At 36.7% G+C, this 23,282-nt stretch overlaps 1 protein-coding gene, 2 long non-coding RNA genes and 1 other non-coding gene across 4 annotated transcripts; 1 reads left to right on the forward strand and 3 right to left on the reverse strand.

Annotated features, from left to right (window-relative positions):
• Nucleotides 1-1,276: 1,276 nt before the first annotated feature.
• LOC141646467 (uncharacterized) lies at nt 1,277-2,236 on the reverse strand. Its single transcript, XR_012545565.1, has 2 exons — nt 1,892-2,236; nt 1,277-1,605 (listed from the first exon to the last, which is right to left on the reverse strand). It is a non-coding gene; the product is annotated as an uncharacterized LOC141646467 (long non-coding RNA).
• A 6,675-nt stretch (nt 2,237-8,911) lies between these two features.
• LOC141646468 (uncharacterized) lies at nt 8,912-9,351 on the reverse strand. The gene is made up of 2 exons (XR_012545566.1): nt 9,283-9,351; nt 8,912-9,098 (listed from the first exon to the last, which is right to left on the reverse strand). It is a non-coding gene; the product is annotated as an uncharacterized LOC141646468 (long non-coding RNA).
• Nucleotides 9,352-13,868: 4,517 nt separating this feature from the next.
• On the reverse strand, nt 13,869-17,947 carry LOC141649968 (uncharacterized). The gene is made up of 5 exons (XM_074458630.1): nt 17,912-17,947; nt 17,585-17,828; nt 15,750-15,787; nt 15,261-15,384; nt 13,869-14,962 (listed from the first exon to the last, which is right to left on the reverse strand). Exons 1-5 carry the CDS (start codon nt 17,945-17,947, stop codon nt 14,085-14,087), a joined length of 1,320 nt encoding a protein of 439 aa, XP_074314731.1. The 3' UTR covers nt 13,869-14,084.
• Nucleotides 17,948-21,328: 3,381 nt separating this feature from the next.
• Nucleotides 21,329-21,401, forward strand: TRNAE-CUC (transfer RNA glutamic acid (anticodon CUC)). Its single transcript has one exon. It is a non-coding gene; the product is annotated as a tRNA-Glu (tRNA).
• The last annotated feature ends 1,881 nt before the right edge of the window (nt 21,402-23,282 follow it).

The raw sequence follows: 23,282 nt of genomic DNA on the forward strand, positions 1-23,282 counted from the left end.
AAAGCTCTAACATAACCTAGGTTCAATTCATTACATAGATATAAGCTGTAATATATACCAACTAGTGTAACACCCGTGAAAATTCACGGGATTGTTTTTTACTTTAGAAATTAAATCTATTTATTAAATTTGAAAATAAATATTACTCGGTATATTTAATCATCCTAAATATGTCCTCGACTCCTCGGTGTACCTATGTTACTTTTTATAAAATAGATATGTGTTGAAATTACTAATTCATAAATTTATCATCTACGATGTATAATTTAAATAAATTGTTAAGATAAAATTTATCAATCTGATCATGAGATACATTTACGGATCTCTTTGTTACTATGTTATTCTGATTAATACGATTAATATTGTTATCACCTTTATTATACCTGTTGATGGTACTACTATTATTTTTTTTAGCACTGAAACTTTGAAGAGACGGTCTCTTTGAGACTACTACTAATATTACTCGTTGGTATTTTGTTACTTTGTGACTCGCGTTGTTGATTAGTTACATTCATCACGGACATATATTCAAATCGTACGGATTTTGAACATGGGTTATGAATTTGAACTTGTGTCACAATACAAAGTTTATGGTTGATGATTTATAATTTTTGTTCATCGATGTATTTCATATAGCTAAAATAAAACGGTCTTACACCGTGATATGGTTCGTTTTTAGAAAAGTTCATTCATTTATTGTTATCGATAAAAGAGTAGTTTTTATACAAATGGATAGATTTATAATGTAAAACCGTCTCACGCAATAATTACTGTAATACTAAAGTATAAATCAACCTATTAAATTAACAAACTAAAGTGTATTGCTAAACATAGCATTGTTGCCCACCATCGTGTTTTCTATTGTGATTAATGGATGACACTTGATGTCATTTTACACCCATTTCTAAAGCAATTAACGAAGTCCTCGCCCATCGTCACAATCAACTAATCATGGTAGAGCTAGGATTTTAAATAAGCGAGGGCAAAAAATTTCAGCGGGAGCAGAAGGGTAATATTATTATACGGGGACCTTGAAAAATTTCGAAAATTTTAACTAAATTTCGAAATTTTCAAATTGCAAAGTAGGTAGGGCCGGATGTACATAACCCTGACCCTCGTTTCTGAAAATTAAACGCAAACTCTTCATTAAAAATACAAATTATGGGTTTTATTTGTATTGTTAGATAAATATGAAAAACTAAACAGGGTTCACTCTTAATTAGAATTACAGATCATGGCTTTTGTGTTTTTTAATTAATGGAGGAATAACAGTAAGAAAAACTAAACAAAGATCAACTTTTTAATTATGTTTACAAAAGTAATGTAATGTTCATAGAACTGCAAGGTAGATTAAAAAGAAGTAAAATTTACGACTATTCAAGAAGAAGTAAAGAAGACAGAATAAAAGGTACATGGAAGAATGAAAGTTGAGAGGGGGATAATGATTGAATGTGATGCTTAACAAAATGTTCCTGCCCTATTGTTAGAGCATAAATCACACTATTAATTCGTCTACGACGGCGATTAAAATTACTCCGACGAAGAAAGTTTTGCGGAAACTTCGCCAATCTTCCTTCCCTGCCTTATGTAATCCCGTCTTGTGTTCTTCCTCCAACATTCAAATCAAAGTCAGTCACATAATTCACAAAATCTACTCATAAACAACTATTGCATTTAGAGCCTTATTTTCAAATAAAATTGACAAAAATGACTCATTCCAACATTTGTAAACTTGGCCATATTCTATTAAACTAATAATCACAAAGAGTAGTAATGGAGAAGCAAAAATTCCGTATACTTAGAAAATACAAAACTATAATACAACAAAACTGCAATAAAACAGAATTTCGAAGACAAAATTATCAAGGGAAAGCAATAGTTCAATACTAACTTTTGGGGTTTGATTCCAAGTTTCTCCATTGATGGTTTCAATCGATGTTTCTTGTTCAATCTCCATTTTCTCTTGGATTTCTATCTCATCAACACACACTTGCTGAATTTTTTCGGCTTGTTATAATATGAGATTTTTTTAGGGTTTTTGAATGTCCAATGAATTTGAAAGTTGTTGGGGATCTGGAAGTTGGAGATAATTGAATTGCTAAGATAATAATGGTGAGAGGGTGGGTAGAAGTTTAAGAGTCTTTTTGTGAATCGTAAACTCGTCAAGCATGCTTCTATCTAGAAAATTGTACTCCGTATTATGATCATTGGAGTATGAAACAGAGCAATAAATCATTCTTCTATTGGGAATCTCTAAAGTTAATGTAACGTTAGAATTAATTGGACTTTGTATTTTTTTTTTTTTTTTTTTTTTTTTTTTTTTTTTTTTTTTTTTGATGTGGCCATATTGCAAAACCGTGATTGGCTCAAACAAAACTGATTTTGTGAGGTTGAATGTGAGGGCTGCATTACCTTAATTCTCAAAGGAGATTGTGCCACGTCAGCGATTTTACATTATTCTTTTATATATATAATGATAGTCCAGCAATAAAACATCTCGGGCACCATTGACTGCAAGATCAGATGGACATGGCCTTCTTCATAGCTGACACCTCCAATTAGACCGGAGCTGGTGTTCTGACCAATATTAACATGCAAAAGTTGAGCAGCGATACCACCACCATGGACACTGCTTCTAGAGTCCTTTGTACAGTAGTTTGTAATGACATTTCTTTGGGAAGCGCAAAATTTTCCGGCTTCAAGTCCTTCCATGGAAGGCACATGACAAGCGTTTGAGCCACGACGACTCAAAATTCCTCTGATCCACAAAAAACTGGAGAGAATGAGGTTTTTGTAAGGTAGTAATAAGAATCGGGAGATGCTCTCGACACAGGTGTAGTTACTGTCTGAATTGTTTCCATAATCAGCGAGTATCTCCTCATCACTGCTTTCTGAACGACTGTGATCATAACCAGAGATTGACAAAGCATAACTGGTGCTCTCATCACATTGCGAGTTATTTATTACTTGACTTGTTCTGAACTTGTTGGGTAAAATTCTGTGCGATTCATGGTCGAATAAAAGTACTTTTAATAGAAATCGATATTGATGCAATGTATAAGAAAGCACTTTCAAACCACCTGCACCTGCATCTGCATCTGCATTTGTACCTGCACCTGCACCTGCAACATGCCATTATCAAACACAATTCGATTAGTAGAATAATGTACTTGATAAGCTCGATTTAGTTGTATGCTAGCATTGTACAACCACCTCAAAGTTGTTGAGCTCTTACACAAACTTATTGAACTATTTTACAAGTTATTGAGCTTTTTTACTAAGTTATTGAACTTAATAATTTTTCTGTTAAGCTCAATAACTTTGTATCATACCTCGATAATTTCGTCAATAGAACTCGATAACTTTATAATAAATCTCAATTACATTAAATAGGTTGTATATACAACCAGTTGTATAATACATTAACTGCCTAATGTGAGGTTTAATATCATAATTTGATTCTAACAAAAAAAAACAAGAATTTAAACAGATAAATTGTTATGAGGTTTATTCTCATAATTTGGTTCTAACAAAACACAACTAACAATTGTGCAGAGAGTATTTAATTTTTATTTTTATTTTTTTTATGTTTCTTCGTTTTGAGTGTTATTTGAAGTGAAAATTTGAGATTATGGAAAAGTTGTGCATTTTTTATTAGTGACAATTGGCAAGAGAATGGAGATTTGGTTTATTTGGTCGTCTTCATTCTTGCATATTCTTAGCTTTTTTTTTTTAATGTACTTTTTGTTTCTTTACTTTTGGGGTTTCAAAGGCATTCCGATTTTTAGTGGACGAAAGAACACCGCATAAAAGGGACAAGCTTTTGCATTCCGATTTGTAGAATATCACCATTTCTACACAAGTTAATGTCACAATGTGTCAAAGTTGGACCCACATTTTGTGGAGTAATCATCTTTAAATTTTTGTTAATTATTTTGTTATCAAAATATTATTTTCCCTAATACTTAACATCTAATTAATTTTTTCAAAAAGAAAAATTACATCATAATTTCTATCTTTTTTTTCTCTACAGATAGGTAGTAATATTAATATACTAGTTTGGATGCCCGTGCGTTGCAACGGGGTGATTAACTTATTAAAAAAATTGGTTATAAGGTATTAATATTTACATCTTATGTCTAATCATTTATTTAGATATGATGAAAAGTCAAAACATCTTATTTGAGAGACGCAAAAGATGTTAGGTTGATACCTAAGTTCCAAGGATGCCTCATATTTATATTCATAAGACCACTGCATCTTATATTAATCTTTCGATGTGGGACAATTATATTATTTTTATATAATCCTACATTATTTTTCAATGTGCGACATATAATATACTAAGAAGTACACAATTTTATATATGTACAAATTATATGAAATCTATACGTTAATGATATCATTTTTACCACGAATGAAATTATGTTATTTTCATAATTTCCTTAACGATATTTTTTGCCAAATGAGATGTAAAATTTTTTATATAAAAATTAGAAACATCAGTTGAATATAATATAGGAAATAAATATTATAATAATTAAAAGATTCTCCACTTTATGATACTTTCCTAAATTAATTTTTAAGATCACTCCACCTTATGCTAATTTTCTGATGTGGGACAATTCAACTATTTATATGTAGTATATTTACCACACCTACATTATTTTTAAATGTGGGACAAATAACACACGAAAAAGTACACCATCTTTTTTGCACCTATTTCGATATCCAACCCGATTTAATAATGAGAAAATATTATACTATCTATTTATATTCGTACGTTTTTTTCCATTTTTGTCATAATTAAAATATGTACAAATGATATGATTTAAATTACATTTTTTTTCCTAACACGACTTTTAAGATGTAATTGAGGGAGCAATAAAATGTATAAATAAATGCAAAATATTTTCTTTTTCTGGTGCGATTTTGATTAATGGTTAAAAGTTATGATGTGTTTTAGTTACTCAAATGTAATGAGACATAATAATTACCTATATTTGAAAGTTAAAAATAATTCTACTATTTATCAAAGTTAAATAGCTCATTACTGATTTGTTTGTGGATTCAAGATCTTTTTATGCAACACCTGATTGTATTATAATTCATAAATTTTCTATTTTAGTGCAGAGATTATCATTATATGACACATTAGTAACCAATTTATGTATATTTAACACCCATTTTATTTTTTTTAATTATGATTTTGTCTTAAATAAAGTTATTATACTATCGATTGTCTTAAAATAAACATTATAATATCACTAATATAGTAATATATAATCGCTTTTATAAATATGTACGTGATTAATATTTTTATGGTATTGTTTTAACTAAGGTTTGCCGTTAAAACAAACTCTTATAAGAACTCTCTAAGATACTCCCTCCGGCTTGCTGTTTTCTTCCCATTTCATTATAATACTCCTCACATATATTAAATAAACGGGAAGAAAATTAAAAGCCAGAGGGAGTAATTTTTAAGCGATTCCAAAGATTTGGGTTGATACCCCTAAGTTTCAAATATGACTCATATTTATAATCATCTGATACCTCACCTCATGATAATCTTCTAATGTGGGACAATTCAACTATTTATATGTATTATATTTACCACACCTACATTATTTTTCAATGTCGGACAACATTATACTTAGAAATACACCATCTTTTTCGCACCTAATTCGACATCTAACCCAGTTTAATAATAATAAGTAAATATTATACTATTTATTAATATTCGTACAGTACATTTTTTAAAGTTAAGTTTTTATGTAAAAATTATAAACATCACTTGGACATAATATAAAAAATATATATATCATATCGTGGAGATAATGATATAAACTCTTAAGAACTCTCTAAGACAATGCTTGAGAGATTCAGAAGGTTTTGGGTTGGTATTTAGGTTCTAAGGATGCCTTCTATTTATAATCATATGATCACCCACCTTATACAAAACTTTCGATGTGGGACAATTCTATTATTTATATGTAATATATTCACCACACCAACATATTTTTCAATGTGGGACAAATAACATACTTAGAAATACACCATCTTTTTCGCACATAATTCGACATTTAACCTGGGTTAATAATAATGAGCAAATACTATACTTCCTCGATTCAAGACCAAATACAACATTCCTTTTTTTACATTATTCATGAACGAATAGAATCTTTACGATTCCTTACAATATGTAAGACAAAATATGGTCATGTGGGATCTTATTTGATTCACCTATAAAGTACAATGAAAATATCAATTTTTTAATTTTTTATAATGTAAATATAAAGATATTTACGTTGTAATTTGTGTCTTGGCAAGTGTGTAAATGAAAATGTTGTATTTGGTCTTGAATGAAGGGAGTACTATTTATTAATATTGGTACATTTTTTTTATAATACTTTTTTGGCAAATGAGATGTATAAGTTTTTATATAGTTTTTATATCATACTGTGAAGATAATGATATAAACTCTTAAGAGCTCTCCAAAACAATACTTAAGAGACTCAAAAGATTTTTGGTTGGTATATAGGTTCCAATGATGACTCCTATTTATAATCATAAGATCACCCACCTTATGTTAATCTTTCGATGTGGGACAATTCTATAATTTATACGTATTATAATCACCACACTAACATTGTTTTTCAATGTGGGACATATAACATCTTAAAAGAAGTACACCATCTTTAATACTCGTATGTGCAAATCATATGAAATTTATACTCTAATGAAAGCATTTTTTACAACGAATCTAATTATATTATCTTCATAATTTTTATAACAATATTTTTTTGCCAAATGAAATGTCAAAGTTTTTATATAAAAATTAGAAACTTCTCATGAATATAAAATAGGAAATATAGATATTATAGTAATTAAAAAATTCTCCACTTTATTTTTTATGTGGAAAATATTATTTATGAAACTTTCCTAAATTAATTTTTGATGATGTGGACGCTCTAGAATCGCTCGAAAAAACTCTCTTTTATATAGATACTAGATTTAATGCCCGTGCGATGCACGGGCCACGTGTAATATTCTGTCTTATAAATCACCAATAACTATTTTTGCAAATACGCAGCTAATGATATTTATCGTGTAAAAGCTGCGTTGGCAAACGTGATAAAAAAAACTTGTAAAGTGGAGTTGATTGGAGGGAGTACAAATTTCAAGTCATGTCAATAAAGAGGCTCGAACTCCATCACCAAATTAACTAAATACTCACCCTAATACTCGTACATTTCTAATTCACCAACGAAATTAATACGTAGTTAATATGAGGTAATAGTACACATAATTTTTCATTCAATCGTCATAGGCCATACCCAATTCATCCTTCCTTTATTGGACTCACTAAAACTTTGGAGAGACGGTATTTCAATAAGTTATTGAGAGATCAGTTTTTCGTACTCTTTTATTTGTATTTCGTGACCCTTTTGTTGATGATCGTGACATTGTAATTTCGTACCTATTTACATAATAAATGTACCAATTTTATCTTTAATCAGGACTTGTACCTATTTAATTACCGGATTTATACCTATTTAATTACCTTTAGTACCACTTTTTCTTAAAATTTTAAAATAGTCTCTCAGTAAACTTATTGAAAGAGCGTCTCTCAGGAGAGCTACTCGGTGGACCTAACATGAATGAGTAGTATGTTCAATAGAATTCCATTGTAAATAAATTTCTAGAGGTGGTAGGCATGAAGTAGATGTGGTAACCCAACTTATAAATATTGTTTAGTTTATAAATCGCATACATTTCTATTCAACACCACCATATCTCCAACCATGAATATTCTCTAGCATTGACGTAAAAATATTTCTTTTGATAGTCATTAGTCATTAGCACCACCATAACCATGAATTCCTTCCATTAGAAATTAACACCAATATTACAACAAAATTGAACAACCTATATATCATAGTTTTGATATATTTTATCGGAGTATATTTAAAGACTTACACTTTTTGGTGTCTACACAGCAAACCGACAAATTCGACAACGAAAGCGAAATGATATTTTGAAACTTAAAGAACCCGATTTTGATCATCTTGAATTGGCAGGCTGTCGAAGCTAAGCTCTATATATTCGTGGAATAACGATGGAGATAATTTAGTGGTGAACATACATCTAATAAACAAAATAAAATCAATAAACGTGAAACTAATTTTTTTGAGGTAAGAAGTAGTATGTTAATCTCTATATATGAGTATAGAATCTGATCTTGAATAAATCACCCCACAAAAACTAAAAGTCAATAAGTTGACTCTACCATCATGCAATGTACGCGATAAATCAATCTAAACACACGAGAAAGTAACGTTAACGCACTTCGTCGAAGATTAATATTAGTTCAAAGAAATAATGCTAGGTGACAAATCAATCGAACAAATAGATATTGGCAAAATAAAACATGCAAGTATATAGTCATTTAAAGTAATGGGCAATGATATGATAATATAATCTGTAAAAAAAGAAGAGGTGATAGACCTCTTATATGCTTGTGACTTGCGATCCTGCGATGACATTGTCGCGGTTTCATCCTAGCCAAACTCTAATATCAATACAATATTCTTGTATTTGTTTACTTCTTCCGGTTATTTCCTTGGGTATGTACCAAATATTGTTACGGATTCATAGTCAAAATATATGCAACCATAGTATAACACAAATTTTTAAGAGACGGTCTCTCAGTAATATTAGTGAGAGTATAATCTATTTTTAGATAAGAACAAAGTATATAATTTTTGTTGATTTGAATGTCTTGAATTCTGTCAACAATAAAATTTATCTTTATTTCTTTAAAAAAAAAACAATACACTCCAATATAAAATCCAAACTTTATTTGTTTTTCATAGTTATGAAGAGTATTTTAATCAAAGTTAAGCAAAAGTACGGAAATAGTTCCGTTTATAAGAATTAGATGAGCTTAGTAGCGGAGTTAAAATTTATGCTTACAATTAACGGAATAAGATAAATCGAGAAAAAGGTTCAAATCTTCAACTTAAAATCTCGAATTTTTCTCACTCTAATGGGAGCAAGTGCCCTTGTTAACGCTTCTTTCTCCACCTCTTCATGCTCTAAAAATCAGAAATAATTGCATCAAAAATCGATATACGACAAAACACTAATTTTTTTTTCAAAAGTAAAATATATTCATTAATATAAGAGTTATACAATATGACTAAGAATCAAAACTAACCAAATCAAAATCTAACAAATACAAACCAAATCAAAATCTGAGATAATAATAGAAAATCCAACCTTAATGACGACGTAACTTTCTTTTAGCATCATCATAAGAACCTGTAATCAAACAACAAATTATGAGAATACTCATTACGTAAAGTATAATATAACATGCAGTGTATATTAATACAATAGCTATGAATAAAATTATAATGAACATATAATACTGCCTAACTAAATACGGAATAACAAATAACGATATGACGGAGTAACAAATAACAATATGCCATAATGTAAGGTATATATAATGAGAGGATTATAATAGCATTGGAATAGAAGTTGGAGTTTTAGTTCAATTGTATGTCTAACATACTAATAAAACTATTTGAATCTATATCTTTTGTTAAATTATTTATTTTAAATTTGAGAAGTTTAAAAAAGCTGGAGACTCTGTAATCACTCGGAAAAAGCTTCCTTTATTAATATAGATAGATATAGATATCCACATACTTTTCCTTATTTTCCTTCTTTGATTTTCTTTACTCTCTTACATATCGTTTTTTAATGGACATTTAAGATTTCACAAATTTTGACCAAACACGAATATTTTCTTATTTAAATAAAGATAAGATAGTGCATTATAATAACTAAATAAAACAAGTAAACCAAACGCATAATTAACATTGATGGGGCATATTCTGCACCGCTGACCAAGTCAACACAACTGAGCAAGGTCAAAGATATCCACAGCAAGTCAACGACTTAGATCGCCCTAGCCGATCGGACCCATCGGCCGCTAGCTGCAGGGTATCGGCATGGCAACCCGCCAGCCGGGGCACATATCCGCGTACTCACATCCAAGACCCTCGGCCGGCCTGCCGTAGGACAATCGGCCGAGGGTAGAACGGTCTTTCCACCTGATAAGCCACTTGGCCACTTGGCCACTACGTGACAAAAGGTGAAAGCCTATAAATACTCCTCAACCTTCATTGAGGAAAGGATCTCTAAAAAACTTAACCTAAATACACTATTCATCTGGTAATATCTCCCTTATCTCTCTACAATACATATCTAGCCAAGTAACACAACTTAATCCTTTGAGTTTACTGACTTGAGCGTCGGAGTGAGTACGCTTGGCACAAAGCCAAGCCCTCAGTTCGTTCATTGTTGCAGGAGAGGCCGAGAGGAGCGATAAGGACAAGAAGAATCCCACCAAAGACATTATTCTACAAGCCACGGGTGGTAACGATACTTGCTCTGGAATTACACCCGGAACAATTGGCGCCGTCTGTGGGGAGGTGGATACTAGAAGCTAGTCACATTCACAACACAAAACAAAAACCCACCCAAAAAGCTAAGAAGATGTCGAAACAACCAGAGAAGGTGCTTGTGGAAAATGAATTCTACCAAGACGACACATTCCACAACTCGGAAATCGGCAGTCCCCACCCCGTGTCCGATACGACGAACGGGATGCCAAAGGAACAAGATACACCGCTGCCTGCCGACCAGGTCACCATCATGGGACATGTGGTAAATGCGGCAAAACCGAAGCTACCCCCTGGACCTAATTGGTAGTACGCCGACTCACACTTTGTCACACCGACAAGAGCGGCGGAACCCGCCCAGGAGACCAGGGCCCAAAATGTGACTCCGAGAAACTTGAACGGAGCACTAGGAGAAGCTTGAACGGAGCACTAGGAGAAGCGACCTGTCAAGACGCGGGGGAGCTAAATGCAATCGAGCAAAACCTCGATCACCTCGGCCAAAGCCGGGAGTGACGGGGAACGAGCCGGTAAATGCAGTCGAGCCAAAACCTCGATCACTTCGGCCGAAGCCGGGGTGAGTGACGGGGAACGAGCCGAAAGATGCAATCGAGCCAAAACCTCGATCACTTCGGCCAAAGCCGGAGTGACGGGGAACGAGCGGTAAATGCAATCGAGCCAAAACCTCGATCACATCGGCCAAAGCCGGAGTGACGGGGAACGAGCGTAAATGCAATCGAGCCAAAACCTCGATCACTTCGGCCGAAGCCAGGAGTGACGGGGAACGAGCCGTAAATGCAATCGAGCAAAACCTCGATCACTTCGGCCGAAGCCGGGAGTGACGGGGAACGAGCAGTAAATGCGGTCGAGCCAAAACCTCGATCACCTCGGCCGGCCGGAGTGAGGGGAACGAGCCAGTAAATGCAATCGAGCCAAAACCTCGATCACCTCGGCTAAAGCCGGGAGTGACGGGGGAACGAGCCGAAAGATGCAATCGAGCCAAAACCTCGATCACCTCGGCCGAAGCCGGGAGTGACGGGGAACGAGCGAAAGATGCAATCGAGCCAAAACCTCGATCACTTCGGCCGAAGCCGGGAGTGACGGGGAACGAGCGTAAATGCGGTCGAGCCAAAACCTCGATCACTTCGGCCGAAGCCGGGAGTGACGGGGGAACGAGCCGGTAAATGCAATCAAGCCAAAACCTCGATCACCTCGGCTAATTAAAACCGAGGGCGACGGGGGAACGAGCCGATATGCCTAGGTATTTACAACGGCGGTCGAACGTAAACTCGATCACCTCGGCTAACTAAGACCGAGAGTGACGAGGGAACCACGACTTGCCCTCGGCTAATTAAGACCGAGCTTAAGAATGTATAAGTACCGTTGAGACGCAAATCTGACACCTCGGCGAATTAAGACCGAGCGTGAACGAGGACGCAATCAATAATGGTCTATAGATACGACGCCATTTGTCGCGCCAGTAACCCCGATTCCCTCGGCCAAGGCCGGGAAGCGTGGGCCACAACGACCGATACGCTAACATGTTTACGGCGGCGGTTGGGACACGCTCCTTGAGAGAATGCCGATCGACGTATCTTCTTCAACACGCTCCTTGGTATCTACTTGCCAAACGGTCCACTCTCAACCCTGGTCTCGGCCAACGTCTCTCTCTTTTCCACATCGGATGTCCATTACACATCCATGTGGAGGGGGGATAGGGTACGGCCTAAGCAGAACCAAACCGAGGTAGAAGAAGCCGGGGCAGAAAATTTTTACTTGCGCAGAATATACGCTCAACACACATCGGAGCCCATACCACGGCATAGACTACGCTGGGGGCAAATTGATGGGGCATATTCTGCACCGCTGACCAAGTCAACACAACTGAGCAAGGTCAAAGATATCCACAAAGAAGTCAACGACTTAGATCGCTTAGCCGTCTGACCCATCGGCTGCTAGCTAGGGTATCGGCATGGCAACCCGCCCAAGGGGCACATATCCGCGTACTCACATCCAAGACCCTCGGCCGGCCTGCCGTAGGACAATCGGCCGAGGGTAGAACGGTCTTTCCACCTGATAAGCCACTTGGCCACTTGGCCACTACGTGACAAAAGGTGAAAGCCTATAAATACTCCTCAACCTTCATTGAGGAAAGGATCTCTAAAAAACTTAACCTAAATACACTATTCATCTGGTAATATCTCCCTTATCTCTCTACAATACATATCTAGCCAAGTAACACAACTTAATCCTTTGAGTTTACTGACTTGAGCGTCGGAGTGAGTACGCTTGGCACAAAGCCAAGCCCTCAGTTCGTTCATTGTTGCAGGAGAGGCCGAGAGGAGCGATAAGGACAAGAAGAATCCCACCAAAGACATTATTCTACAAGCCACGGGTGGTAACGATACTTGCTCTGGAATTACACCCGGAACAAACATAAAGACAGACATCTACGTTTCAATATCAAACCTTGGAAACTCTTGGTTTATTGTGTTAATGTAGCTTTATAAATTAATGTTTTAAATGTTATGTCTTTTATGTTTTAGAAATTGTCTTAGAAAGTATGTTTTTGTTTAACGAAAAAACGTCTGAATTTTTTTCTTATAATAAAACCGAAGTCGATAAATTATCGAGTTAAAATCCCGTACAAATTATGAAAATAGATTTTTAATATAAAAAATGTGTGAGATACTTTAAAGTAAGAAAGATAAATGTTGAAAGAGAGCGGGATGATGAATAAGGGTAAATTATGGTTAGACGAGTGTTTTGGTTGTAAATTGAAAAGTTGAGGATTGATGAGTAAGAACTAAGAAGTGATAAGAAATAGTGGGATGAGGAAGAGAAAAATTCATGGTTGAAGCTACAAGAAAAAAATTAAAGACGTTTTATTTTCTTTAAAAAAACATGATAACTAAGAGAGTAAGGAAAATTAAAGAAGGAAAGTGTGTGTCAATATTACTATCTATTTGTAGAGAAGAAAAAATTAGGAATTTTGGTGTAATTATTTTTAAAAAAAAATTACATATTAATTATTAGGGAAAATAATAATTTGATAACAAAATAATTAACAAAAATACAAAGATAATTACTCCACAAAATCACAAAATATGGATTCCACTTTGACACATGATTCAATTGTATAGAAAAAGGGATGCTTTGGATTTCCTAGGGTTAGAAAAGGAAAGGAAAAGTAAAAGCATAGTGATTATGCTTTGAATTTCTTAGGGTCCATTCACACAACTAAAGACAGCCAGGAAATTGAAAACTCCCCCACCACTAGTAGCCCCTCAAGTTTTTTGCTATTAAGGGTCTAAGATCACGCATGATCTACTACCCAAAAACACCAACAATCCTATGTTTGTATTAAGGTTTAACAAAAGAGTCGTCTTAGGTATTAATTTTGAATAGTCCAGCAATAATGAAGTATACAAAAATAGGTAAATCTCTACTGCAACAATATCTCGATATATCTCAACACTAATTGTAAACATCCATGTAATCAAATGAGATAGACGGCTTCATGGAGCTTGGCTAAGTATCTTTTATATATATATATATATAAAACTGGGTAGAAGCACCACATGCCAACCCAACATTAAATACAAGTATTAATTAAAACAGACCGTGTGAAGCGCTAGTATTAATATATAAGTGGCTGATGACAATATCTCCGGCACCATTGACTACAAGACGGGAATGGCCTTCTTCATGGTTGACACCTCCAATTGTCTGGTCACCGCCGCAGTTGGTGTTCTGACCAACATTATGATGCAAAGAACGAGCAACGGCACCACAAAGGACACAGCTTCCAGGGTTAATTCCTTTACCAGTCACAAGACTTAAAATTCCTTTGATCAATAAAAATAAATACGAGCATAGATACCAAATAACCCCCAATAAAGTGGAAAGAATGAGGTTTTCGTTAACAAGTAATAAGAATCTAGAGACGGCTCCTTGTTTAGGTTGGGTCCCGGTCCCCTGAAGCGGCTCTTGGAGCTTCTGCCATGGATCCCCACAATTGTTCTCGACACATACACTGTCGTCACATACACTGTCGTCTGAAGCGCTGTGATAATCAGAGAGTGACTCCCATGACTCGCCACTGCTGCGTTCTGAATCGCTGTGACCGTGATCAGGGATTAACTCGCAATGCTCGCCGCTGGTGCTTTCTGAATTGCTGCGACCATCATCAGGAATTAACTCCCATTGCTCGCTGCTGGTGCTTTCTGAATCGCTGTGACCACAATCAGGGATTAACTCCCAATGCTCGCCGCTGGTGCTTTCTGAATTGCTGCGACCATCATCAGGAATTAACTCCCATTCCTCGCCGCTGGAGCTTTCTGAATCGCTGTGACCACAATTAGGGATTAATTCCCACTGCTCGCTGCAACTGCTCTCATTACATTGCGAGTTCTGACTTGTTCTTAACTTGTTGGGTACAATTGTGAGCGATTCATGGTCCAATTCAAGCACGCTCAGACCAGCTGCACCTGCAACATGCATTCATACATTTTATTAGGCGCATGAATGTATGATACACTCTGGAATCTTAAGGTCTCACCTATCATAGCGTATCTCTCGTATATCCCATCTGCAAATCACAACACCATATCCAACTCACAGAGAAGCACAAACTCATTATCAAGCACAATTTAGTGGATTATGGTAAAACTAACTCCATATTTACTGAACACCCAAAATAGTAAATTGACTGATACAATTATGCTAAAAGCCTTAAATGCACCAAAGACGATTTCACATTAAATGAAGTCCGTCTTGCAGTTTTACCTGGTTGACGGAAGGCTGGATCAGTAGGCAGAATGTTAAAACCAGCAGGCCTCTCCTCATCATTATTATCCTTTTGTGGGGTGTTTGATTCCTGACCCGAAGTCGATAAAGCTTCCTGGTTTTCCTGCAATGAAAACTCATCAATAAATACCAGTCTATCTATAAATACCAGCATTTTCGCCCGTGTCAACTTTAAATGGATCAGTAATCTGCCAACTCGATTCTAACTCAATTACATAATACTCCATCCGTCCCAAACTCCCAATCATTTATTCACACTGAATATAAAAGGTAAATAAATTGACTGACACGGAAAAAGTATAAATAACAATCAAAATAAATAAATTTCATGCTACATTAGCACAAAACAATCAAATTATATCATCTCAACTGCTCAGCATGTAAAGGAAAATTTTTCACGCAAAAAAAAAAAAAACACAAGATTGGTTGAAAATTCATGATACATAATTACTTATACAGACGGATTACCTCAATGGCGAAAACCCTAAAAATGCTGGTAAAAAAACCTGGAAAATGGAGACGGAACTTCATCATTAGCCGATTATGGAGTACTTGGAAAAAGAAATGATTGTAATAAATTTGTCGAAATTTAAAATAAGATTAGTTATTTAGTTTTATCAGTTTTAAATTTTTTTTTTTGGTTACACGAAATGGAATTAAACCGAAAACGAAAAAGGCAATAGTGCCATTGGCTTTGGGGTTAAGATGTATTTATAGGTGGCTGATAATGCCACGATGAATATGTATTCCTCCACGGAAGTTCTGAGAGCAATATTCAAATACAGGTACTGTTTCTAGAGTGGAGATTTCGTGGCATTAGTTTATTTGCCCGTGGATTTAGTGCTTCCCTATTTATAGTATATTTATCGAAGGTTACCTTGATTTTTTGGCACTATTCACGACTGTTAAGAATATTTGGTATTATTTGTAGTATTTAAGAGAAAATATAGTCATGTGAGATCTCTGGTTGAATTTATCGCAATAAATATTATAAGAAAATCAAATTTTTATAATTTTTAATAATGTATAACCAAAGAGAAAAAAAAAAAAAAAAAAAAATTCTTCAAAAAAAAAAAGAGAAAAAAAAAAATGCTATTTATAGTATCTTTTGGATTCGCGAGTCCAATAGTAGTACATGAGTAACCCACTTGCTATTTACACTACATTCTTAATTTTTGCTCATTAAGCTACCTAATCTTATTTTTGACTCACATGTGGACCTGCCAAATGGGTCGTATTCAGTTTGGGTTCAATTGCGGTCAACAATTAACACGTACTTTTCGATTCGTGTTATTTTTGGGTTGGGTTAATCCGGATCAGGTCATTTTGCTTTGAATAAATCATTTTCGGGTCACTTCAAATTGGGTCACTTTCCAAATTATTAAGCTTAGGAATGCAAATTTTTAACTAGGCAAACGGTTAATTATGTAAAATACACCCGAAAAAATTCTAGAAAATTTATCTAAAAATTCCGAAAATCTTGTCCGCAAGGGAGGCAAGGACTCCTACTAACCCCCTAACTCAACCAGTACTAGACCTGACAAAAGCAACCTGACCCGAGACCTGAAGTGACCCGAACTACATCACCCTAATGAAATCCGAAAACCCGAATCGACTCGACCCGAGCTGACCAGACCCGAAAATGACCCGATTCGAAACTACCAAACCCGAAAATGACCCGACAAAATATAACTCTAATTGAACCGAAAAAACTTAAAATGACTATTTCCTTATTATTCATTGACCCAAAAATGACCCAATCCGAAACAATTCGACCCGCTTGACCCGAAACATACCCGAAGAACAAACCCGAAATGACTCGTCCCAACCCAAATTAACCCAAAATCATAAAGGCCCGAACTAACCTGACCCGAATTAGCCCGACCTAAATCCGACCTATTGACCCGTTTTGCCAGGTCTAAATACACCACTAAGCAGAAGTACCTAGGTAGTCAGCTAATCTGTCTCTCAAATAAAACACAAATTCTCATTGAAGACATGACATATCCGTCACAAGCTGAAGACGGATACCATTTTACCTCACAATGTACCCACTTTTTCTCTCTCTGCAACACTATTCATGTGGTCCCCTTTCTCCACTAACCCATTTTGTTACCATTTTATCTCACAAAATATCCGTCACAAATGGTAACCCGTCACAAGGGAGACCAATTGCAAATAAAAACAAAAAGAAAACAGTTGTGCTGAACACCAAATCTACACAAACACTGACTAGACTGCATTACTGCATTGACCAGACGTAAGATATTAAGCAAAGCCAAATAGTAGCTCATATTTATTACCTTGCCAACCTTGGTGACATCGTGTGTAGGTTGCTTTTGCTGCATAAACACGAGTCGATCTGAGCTTGAGTTCGGATGATCTCAAGATCTGCTGCTTGGAAATTAGTATTCCGATTTGGAAAATAAATTTGGATAACGGGATAATACAATCGTTGATTGTAGTGGTTACCCGAAAACTGCGTAGAACACATTTTTTCTTATTTTTGATAGTATGGAAGATGCAAATCTCGAGTTTGATTAGTGACTAGTGAGAGAGTAAGAAGGTAGACATGGGTTGGTTATGGGAGTTGGTGGGTAACTTTACCGGGGTTGTCTATTTTTTTTCACCACTTTTTCAGGTTTTTTTTCCCTTAGATTTGACATTTTGTTCGAAATACTCAGTTTTTTTATCTGAAAATTTTTAAGAGGCAATAGTTCATGTTTACGAGTTCAGAAAGCGACGATTTTCTTTCAAATCGATTATCTTTCCGAGAAATATGATTAGAAAAAAAAATTGTTGCATTTGAAAATCCCGTGGCTAGGAGTTTTTGTACGTCAAAGTTTTTTTGAACGAACAAAATTTGAGTGACCATATCTCTTGATCACAAGTTCGAAACTCGACAATTTTTTTTGTCAAACTCGTATATGCCTTGTGATTCGTAAAGATGATCGATTTAAAAAAAATCTTTACTTTCTGAGTTCGTAAACAGAGGCGGCCATGAGCTCGTTCATTTGGCTCGCCGCACCGGGGCCCAAGCCAGCTAGGGGCCTCCTCTGGACTAAGGGGATTAATATTAATTAATGCGCTAATTGGGTGTTAAACCTTGTGTGATGCATTGGTGAAGGAGGAAGTTAATGGTATTCAAAATAGCTGGTGGTCGGGCTTCGACTCCCTTGCCTGGCAGATTTTATATCTCGCGATGTGATTTTTGATGAATATGTGTTTCCATATCTTGTTAATTCTCGTGAAGGGAATTATGTCCATCCTGATGATACGAACGAAGGAGGTGATCCTATGCCTTGTGATTCGTTTGTGGATGGCGAGGTCATATTGGGAGATGTGTCGAATGGTATGGGTAGTGTGAATTAATGGTGATGTGAATGGTGTTGTTGAGGGGCTGGACGATGCCACATGTAATACTACGGATTTCCTAAACCCGTACTCGGCAGAATATGGCCTACTCGGTCGAGTAAGGAGTGTCGTGTATCCTGGAATGACTACTGCCCAGGAATACTCGGCCGAGTATATGGAATACTCGACCGAGTAGAGGGTACTCCGCCGAGTATACTCTCTACTCGACCGAGTATCCGCTCTGACGAGTGTTATTTCCGCGGTTTGATTTGGAGATGATTAGAGTTATATAAAACGCGTTAATCAGTTTCTAATTACATTTTTACAAAACCTAAACACTCAACGACGCTTTAATCCTCTCCAAATCTCTCCCTATTGTGTGTGATCGTTGAATTGTGAATTGGGGAAAAGGGGGTTTTGCATATGGTGATTGTTGTGTATGTGATTGTGTTAGGTGGGGACTTCGTAGAGGAGTCGTTCTAGATTGCCTTGCTTGTGTCTCTTGCAGTTGTGCTAAGGTAGGGTTTCCCTACTCAGTTTCTGTTTAATTGATTTGAGATTGTATTGTTTTGTGTTTGATTGATTGTCTGCTGATCGTTGTGGGAGTGTTGGTGTGGTGTTGGTGTTGTGATGATTGTGGTGGAGTCACTTGCAGGAGTGGCTTCACACCCTAGTTCGCCCTCCGTGGAACCCGCCACGGGAGGGGGTGTGCACATTAAGGGACAGGGATATCGCTCGTTGATGAGCGGGGATTAGGTGGGGATTGGCTGCGGTCCCTCACTGGCGGCGAGGATTACCTGTTGCGATGGGTAATCTGGCAGAGTTAAACACTTCGGTGTGTAGTCGGTTACCGTGTGAGATCGGGAGACCGGGGGAGGATGATGATCAACTGGTTGCCTTTTGTACTTGTCTTACTTTGATTATTCAGTAACTGACCCCGTTGTTGTTTTATAAAATCTGTGGTGATCCATTCGGGGATGGTGAGCAGATTGTGACACGTGATGCAGTTCTTTAGCTATGGGATAGTTATGGGGAGTCATCACTCGAGTCTAGTTTCCGTCGTCAAGAGACTTAGCTTGCATTCTTTGTAGTTGTTAGACATTTCACAGTTGTACTTTGGTTTGGTTTGGAAACATGTAATCGTTAAACTCAGTTGCACTTTAATAAATGTGTTTTGGATTAGTAACTTTGATATACTAACCTCGGGCAACCGAGATGGTAACAGTCTTTCATGCTAGGGTAGTTCTTGTTAAGGTACCTTGGTATGAGGGGGTGTTACACCACAGTTGTAGAACCAGGTCTGATGGGTGACCGTGACATGCAATGTTGCAGGCACAAGTGATGAAGCGTTAAGGCCAGTTGATTCACTTGACACGGAGTTGGGGCGAGGGAAGTGACCTCATATACCATGGTTTAAGTATAGCGAAGATGAGTATATGACAGGGGGAGCTTGTGTCCTTAACGATATTGAAGAATATAGCCTTCTCCCAAAACAGCCCGCCCAATCGCCATCTTGAGGTCGTTCGGATAATGTCCCTATTGAGCAAAATCACAAGTTGGTCGTGGCTAATGATGCCTTACTCATCACGGACCCATATCGTCGGTTGGTTGGCCGACTGATTTATTTGACCAACACTCGACCCGACTTGACTTACAGTGTTCACATTTTGTTCCAGTTTATTCACGCATCGCGGGAGACACATTGGCATGCTGCATTACGCGTAGTTCGTTACCTAAAGAGTCATCCTGGTCAAGGCTTGTTATTTCGGTCTGGGTCCTCTCTTGATATGTCTGTTTATTGCGATGCTGATTGGGCTAGTTGTCCATTAACGCGACGATCTATTACTGCCTATTTTGTATTGTCGGGTGGTGCACCTGTTTCTTGGAAAACCGAGAAACAGCCCACGGTTTCACTTCCTTCCGCGAAGCTGAATATTGTGCTATGCGAGCAGCCACGTGTGAAGTCAAATGGTTGAGAGGGATATTGAGTTTTCTTCATGTTTTTGTCAATTCTCCCGCTAGTCTTCATTGTGATAACAGTGCGGCCCCACATCTCGCACGTAACCCCATTTTTCACGAGCGAGCTAAACATATTGAGCTCGATTGTCATTTTGTGAGGGATGCGATACAAGAAGGCCTTATTTCTCCGACATATGTTCATACGTCTGAACAAGTTGCAGACATTTTAACTAAAGCTTTGGGCGTGCGTCAGTTTGTGCATTTGTTATCCAAGAGCATCCACAACAAGAAGTTTTTGTTGTTTTTATGGGTCATCAGCCTATTCACATCAAGATGAGGGTCTGGTGGCGGAGGGTGGACAAGAGGAATGCGTAGCTCGATGGCGGAGGCCGCTGCGGGGGTTAAAGAAGATCAATGTTGATGCTCGAGTGGTGGACGAAGTGGGTGTGGGCTGGGGTATAGCATGTAGAGATGAGGAGGGGCGAATAGAGTGGGGGGTGATGGTCGAGGTGAAGGAGATGATGAGCCCGACTATGGCGAAAGCAATTGCGGTTCTACATGGGCTACAAGAAGCATTGGACAGAGGTCGAAGGAGATTGTGAGTTGGTTATGGAAGATCTAAAGAAGCGGAAGATGGGTCGCAATGACATTTTGTTATTAACAATCTATTTAAATGAGCGCACTATGTCGCCCCTAAAAGATAAAATCACTCTTGTATAACTTGTTACCAACAATCCGTTGTAGTCTAGTTGGTTAGGATACTCGGCTCTCACCCAAGAGACCCGGGTTCAAGTCCCGGCAACGGAAATTTTTTACTTTTTTTTTCCTGACTTGCCTTCCGCCACTGGGCTTGGTCAGTACATCGCTCATGCTACTGAAGGGAAGAAGACGGTTGATGTCCTCAACGAGCAAGGTATTGTTCCTGGTATCAAAGTCGACGACCTAGATCAGTACCTTATCACCCATAAATCCATAATATACCTGATATGTTGCCCATAATCCACATACGTAGCTGGTCTAATCTTGGTACATGTGAGCAGTTTGTATTTTCTTCGATTTAAGATGTGCTCATGTCGTGTGGTGCGTGACTGTGTGCAACAGGGTTTCGTGCTAATTCGTGGTTCAAACAACGAGTTATGTTACCAAGGCCTCGATGGCCTTGCTTCTCGTTCTGCTGCTTACTACAAGCAGGGTGCTCGCTTTGCTAATTGGTACACAATCTTTCAGTAATATATACTTTGCTCTGTACATATTATACCTTCTATTCCTGGAATCATGGCATGGCCATCATTTTTCGAGCTAAAGCTCTAACAATGTCTTGACAAGTTGACAAGATTGTTGAAGTTTCCTGTCTCATAAAATGATATACGGAGTACATACCAAGAGTCAAGCGAGATAATGAAGATATACAGAGATAGGTAAATTCCGAGTGGAGCAATATCTCGATATATCTCAAGCACAATTCGATTAGTAGAATAATGTTTAAATGTGTCCTGTAAGATGGTAATACAGGATATGCTAGGATAGCAGTAAATCAGTGGACTGCTTCTTCATAAGCTACTTGATAAGCTCATATTAGTAGTAGTAGTTTATTATTATGTCCATTTAGTTGAATAAATCGGTATTTGGATGGGGTTTTACATGCTAAACATTCCAATTGCCAGATTTTCAAGTATTCAGTTAACAAGCGGCTTTTAGACGGGAGCGTCAGGGGTTCATCTGTACCCCTTTTTCGAAACAATAAGTTTCTCTTGTGACGGATATATCCGTCACAAACTTGTGACGAGTCAAGTACCACTCACTTTGTTAGAAAAGACAAAAGTAAAGGTGCCTTGGGAATTACAAAAGGCTTGTCTTTTTCTATGTAAATGAGTTTTCTTTGACCCATATTGTCCGTCACAAATGAGAATTTGTGTTTCCGAAAAATAATTACAATATTGTTTAGTAAAGGAGCACATTAATTATGCAGGTCTAGCGGTTATTAAGACTATTTCTTAGTTACACGTCATGAGTTCTATCCTTGTACTAGAATGTTATATCACCGTTTTTTATTTCGTATAACTCGATATTTTCTTTATTAAAAAATTTTATGCACCTTTGTAAATCCTAGAACCGCCTCTGATTTCAGAAGTGAAAACTTCTCCTAATGTCAACCATGATCCAAATAATCCAATCAGGTGGAGGAAGACAAGTCAAAGCATGAAGACATCAAAGAATGAAGCATTTTGAAGAAAAAGTTAAATGAAATAGATGGGTAAGAAAAGATCGTATTTTTGTCTAGGATCGATTGTTAGATGAAAACCGAGTGGATTGGGTCAAGACCTCTTTTAAAACTTGATAAATCTTCTATTTGTGTTCATTTATTTGCTTGACACTCTTGTAAGTCTTGTTTGAATTTCTTTACTTTGAATCATTTCAAAATCCCCTTTTTATTGTTTCTTTTGTGCACACTTCACAACTAGTTTAATTTCACATTTAAATCCATTAGCAAACGTTCGTTTTCTTAGGTTCGATCCTTGCTTACCGTTGTACTCTTGTTTGTAGATTAACACTAGGTAAGGTTATAAATTGTTAATTTGCAAGATTTAGATAGCGACATCTAGGACGTGTTGTTAGAACAAATATAATCAGTTATCTTATCAGCTCTTAATTTTCAGCTACTTTATCAACTGCATTTTCAGGTTTCAG

The sequence above is a fragment of the Silene latifolia genome, chromosome 3 (assembly GCF_048544455.1).
Source record: "Silene latifolia isolate original U9 population chromosome 3, ASM4854445v1, whole genome shotgun sequence".
NCBI classification, from domain to species: Eukaryota; Viridiplantae; Streptophyta; class Magnoliopsida; order Caryophyllales; family Caryophyllaceae; genus Silene; species Silene latifolia.

Bases quoted from the DNA above. Each gene is read 5' to 3' on its own strand.
- LOC141649968 (XM_074458630.1), bottom strand. From the start codon at position 17,947: ATGTCAAATCTAAGGGAAAAAAAACCTGAAAAAGTG. The intron at 17,829-17,911 runs GTGAAAAAAAAT...CTCTCTCACTAG, and splicing joins AAAAAAAACCTGAAAAAGTG to TCACTAATCAAACTCGAGAT. The intron at 14,963-15,260 runs GTAAAACTGCAA...TGCATGTTGCAG, and splicing joins TCCAGCCTTCCGTCAACCAG to GTGCAGCTGGTCTGAGCGTG.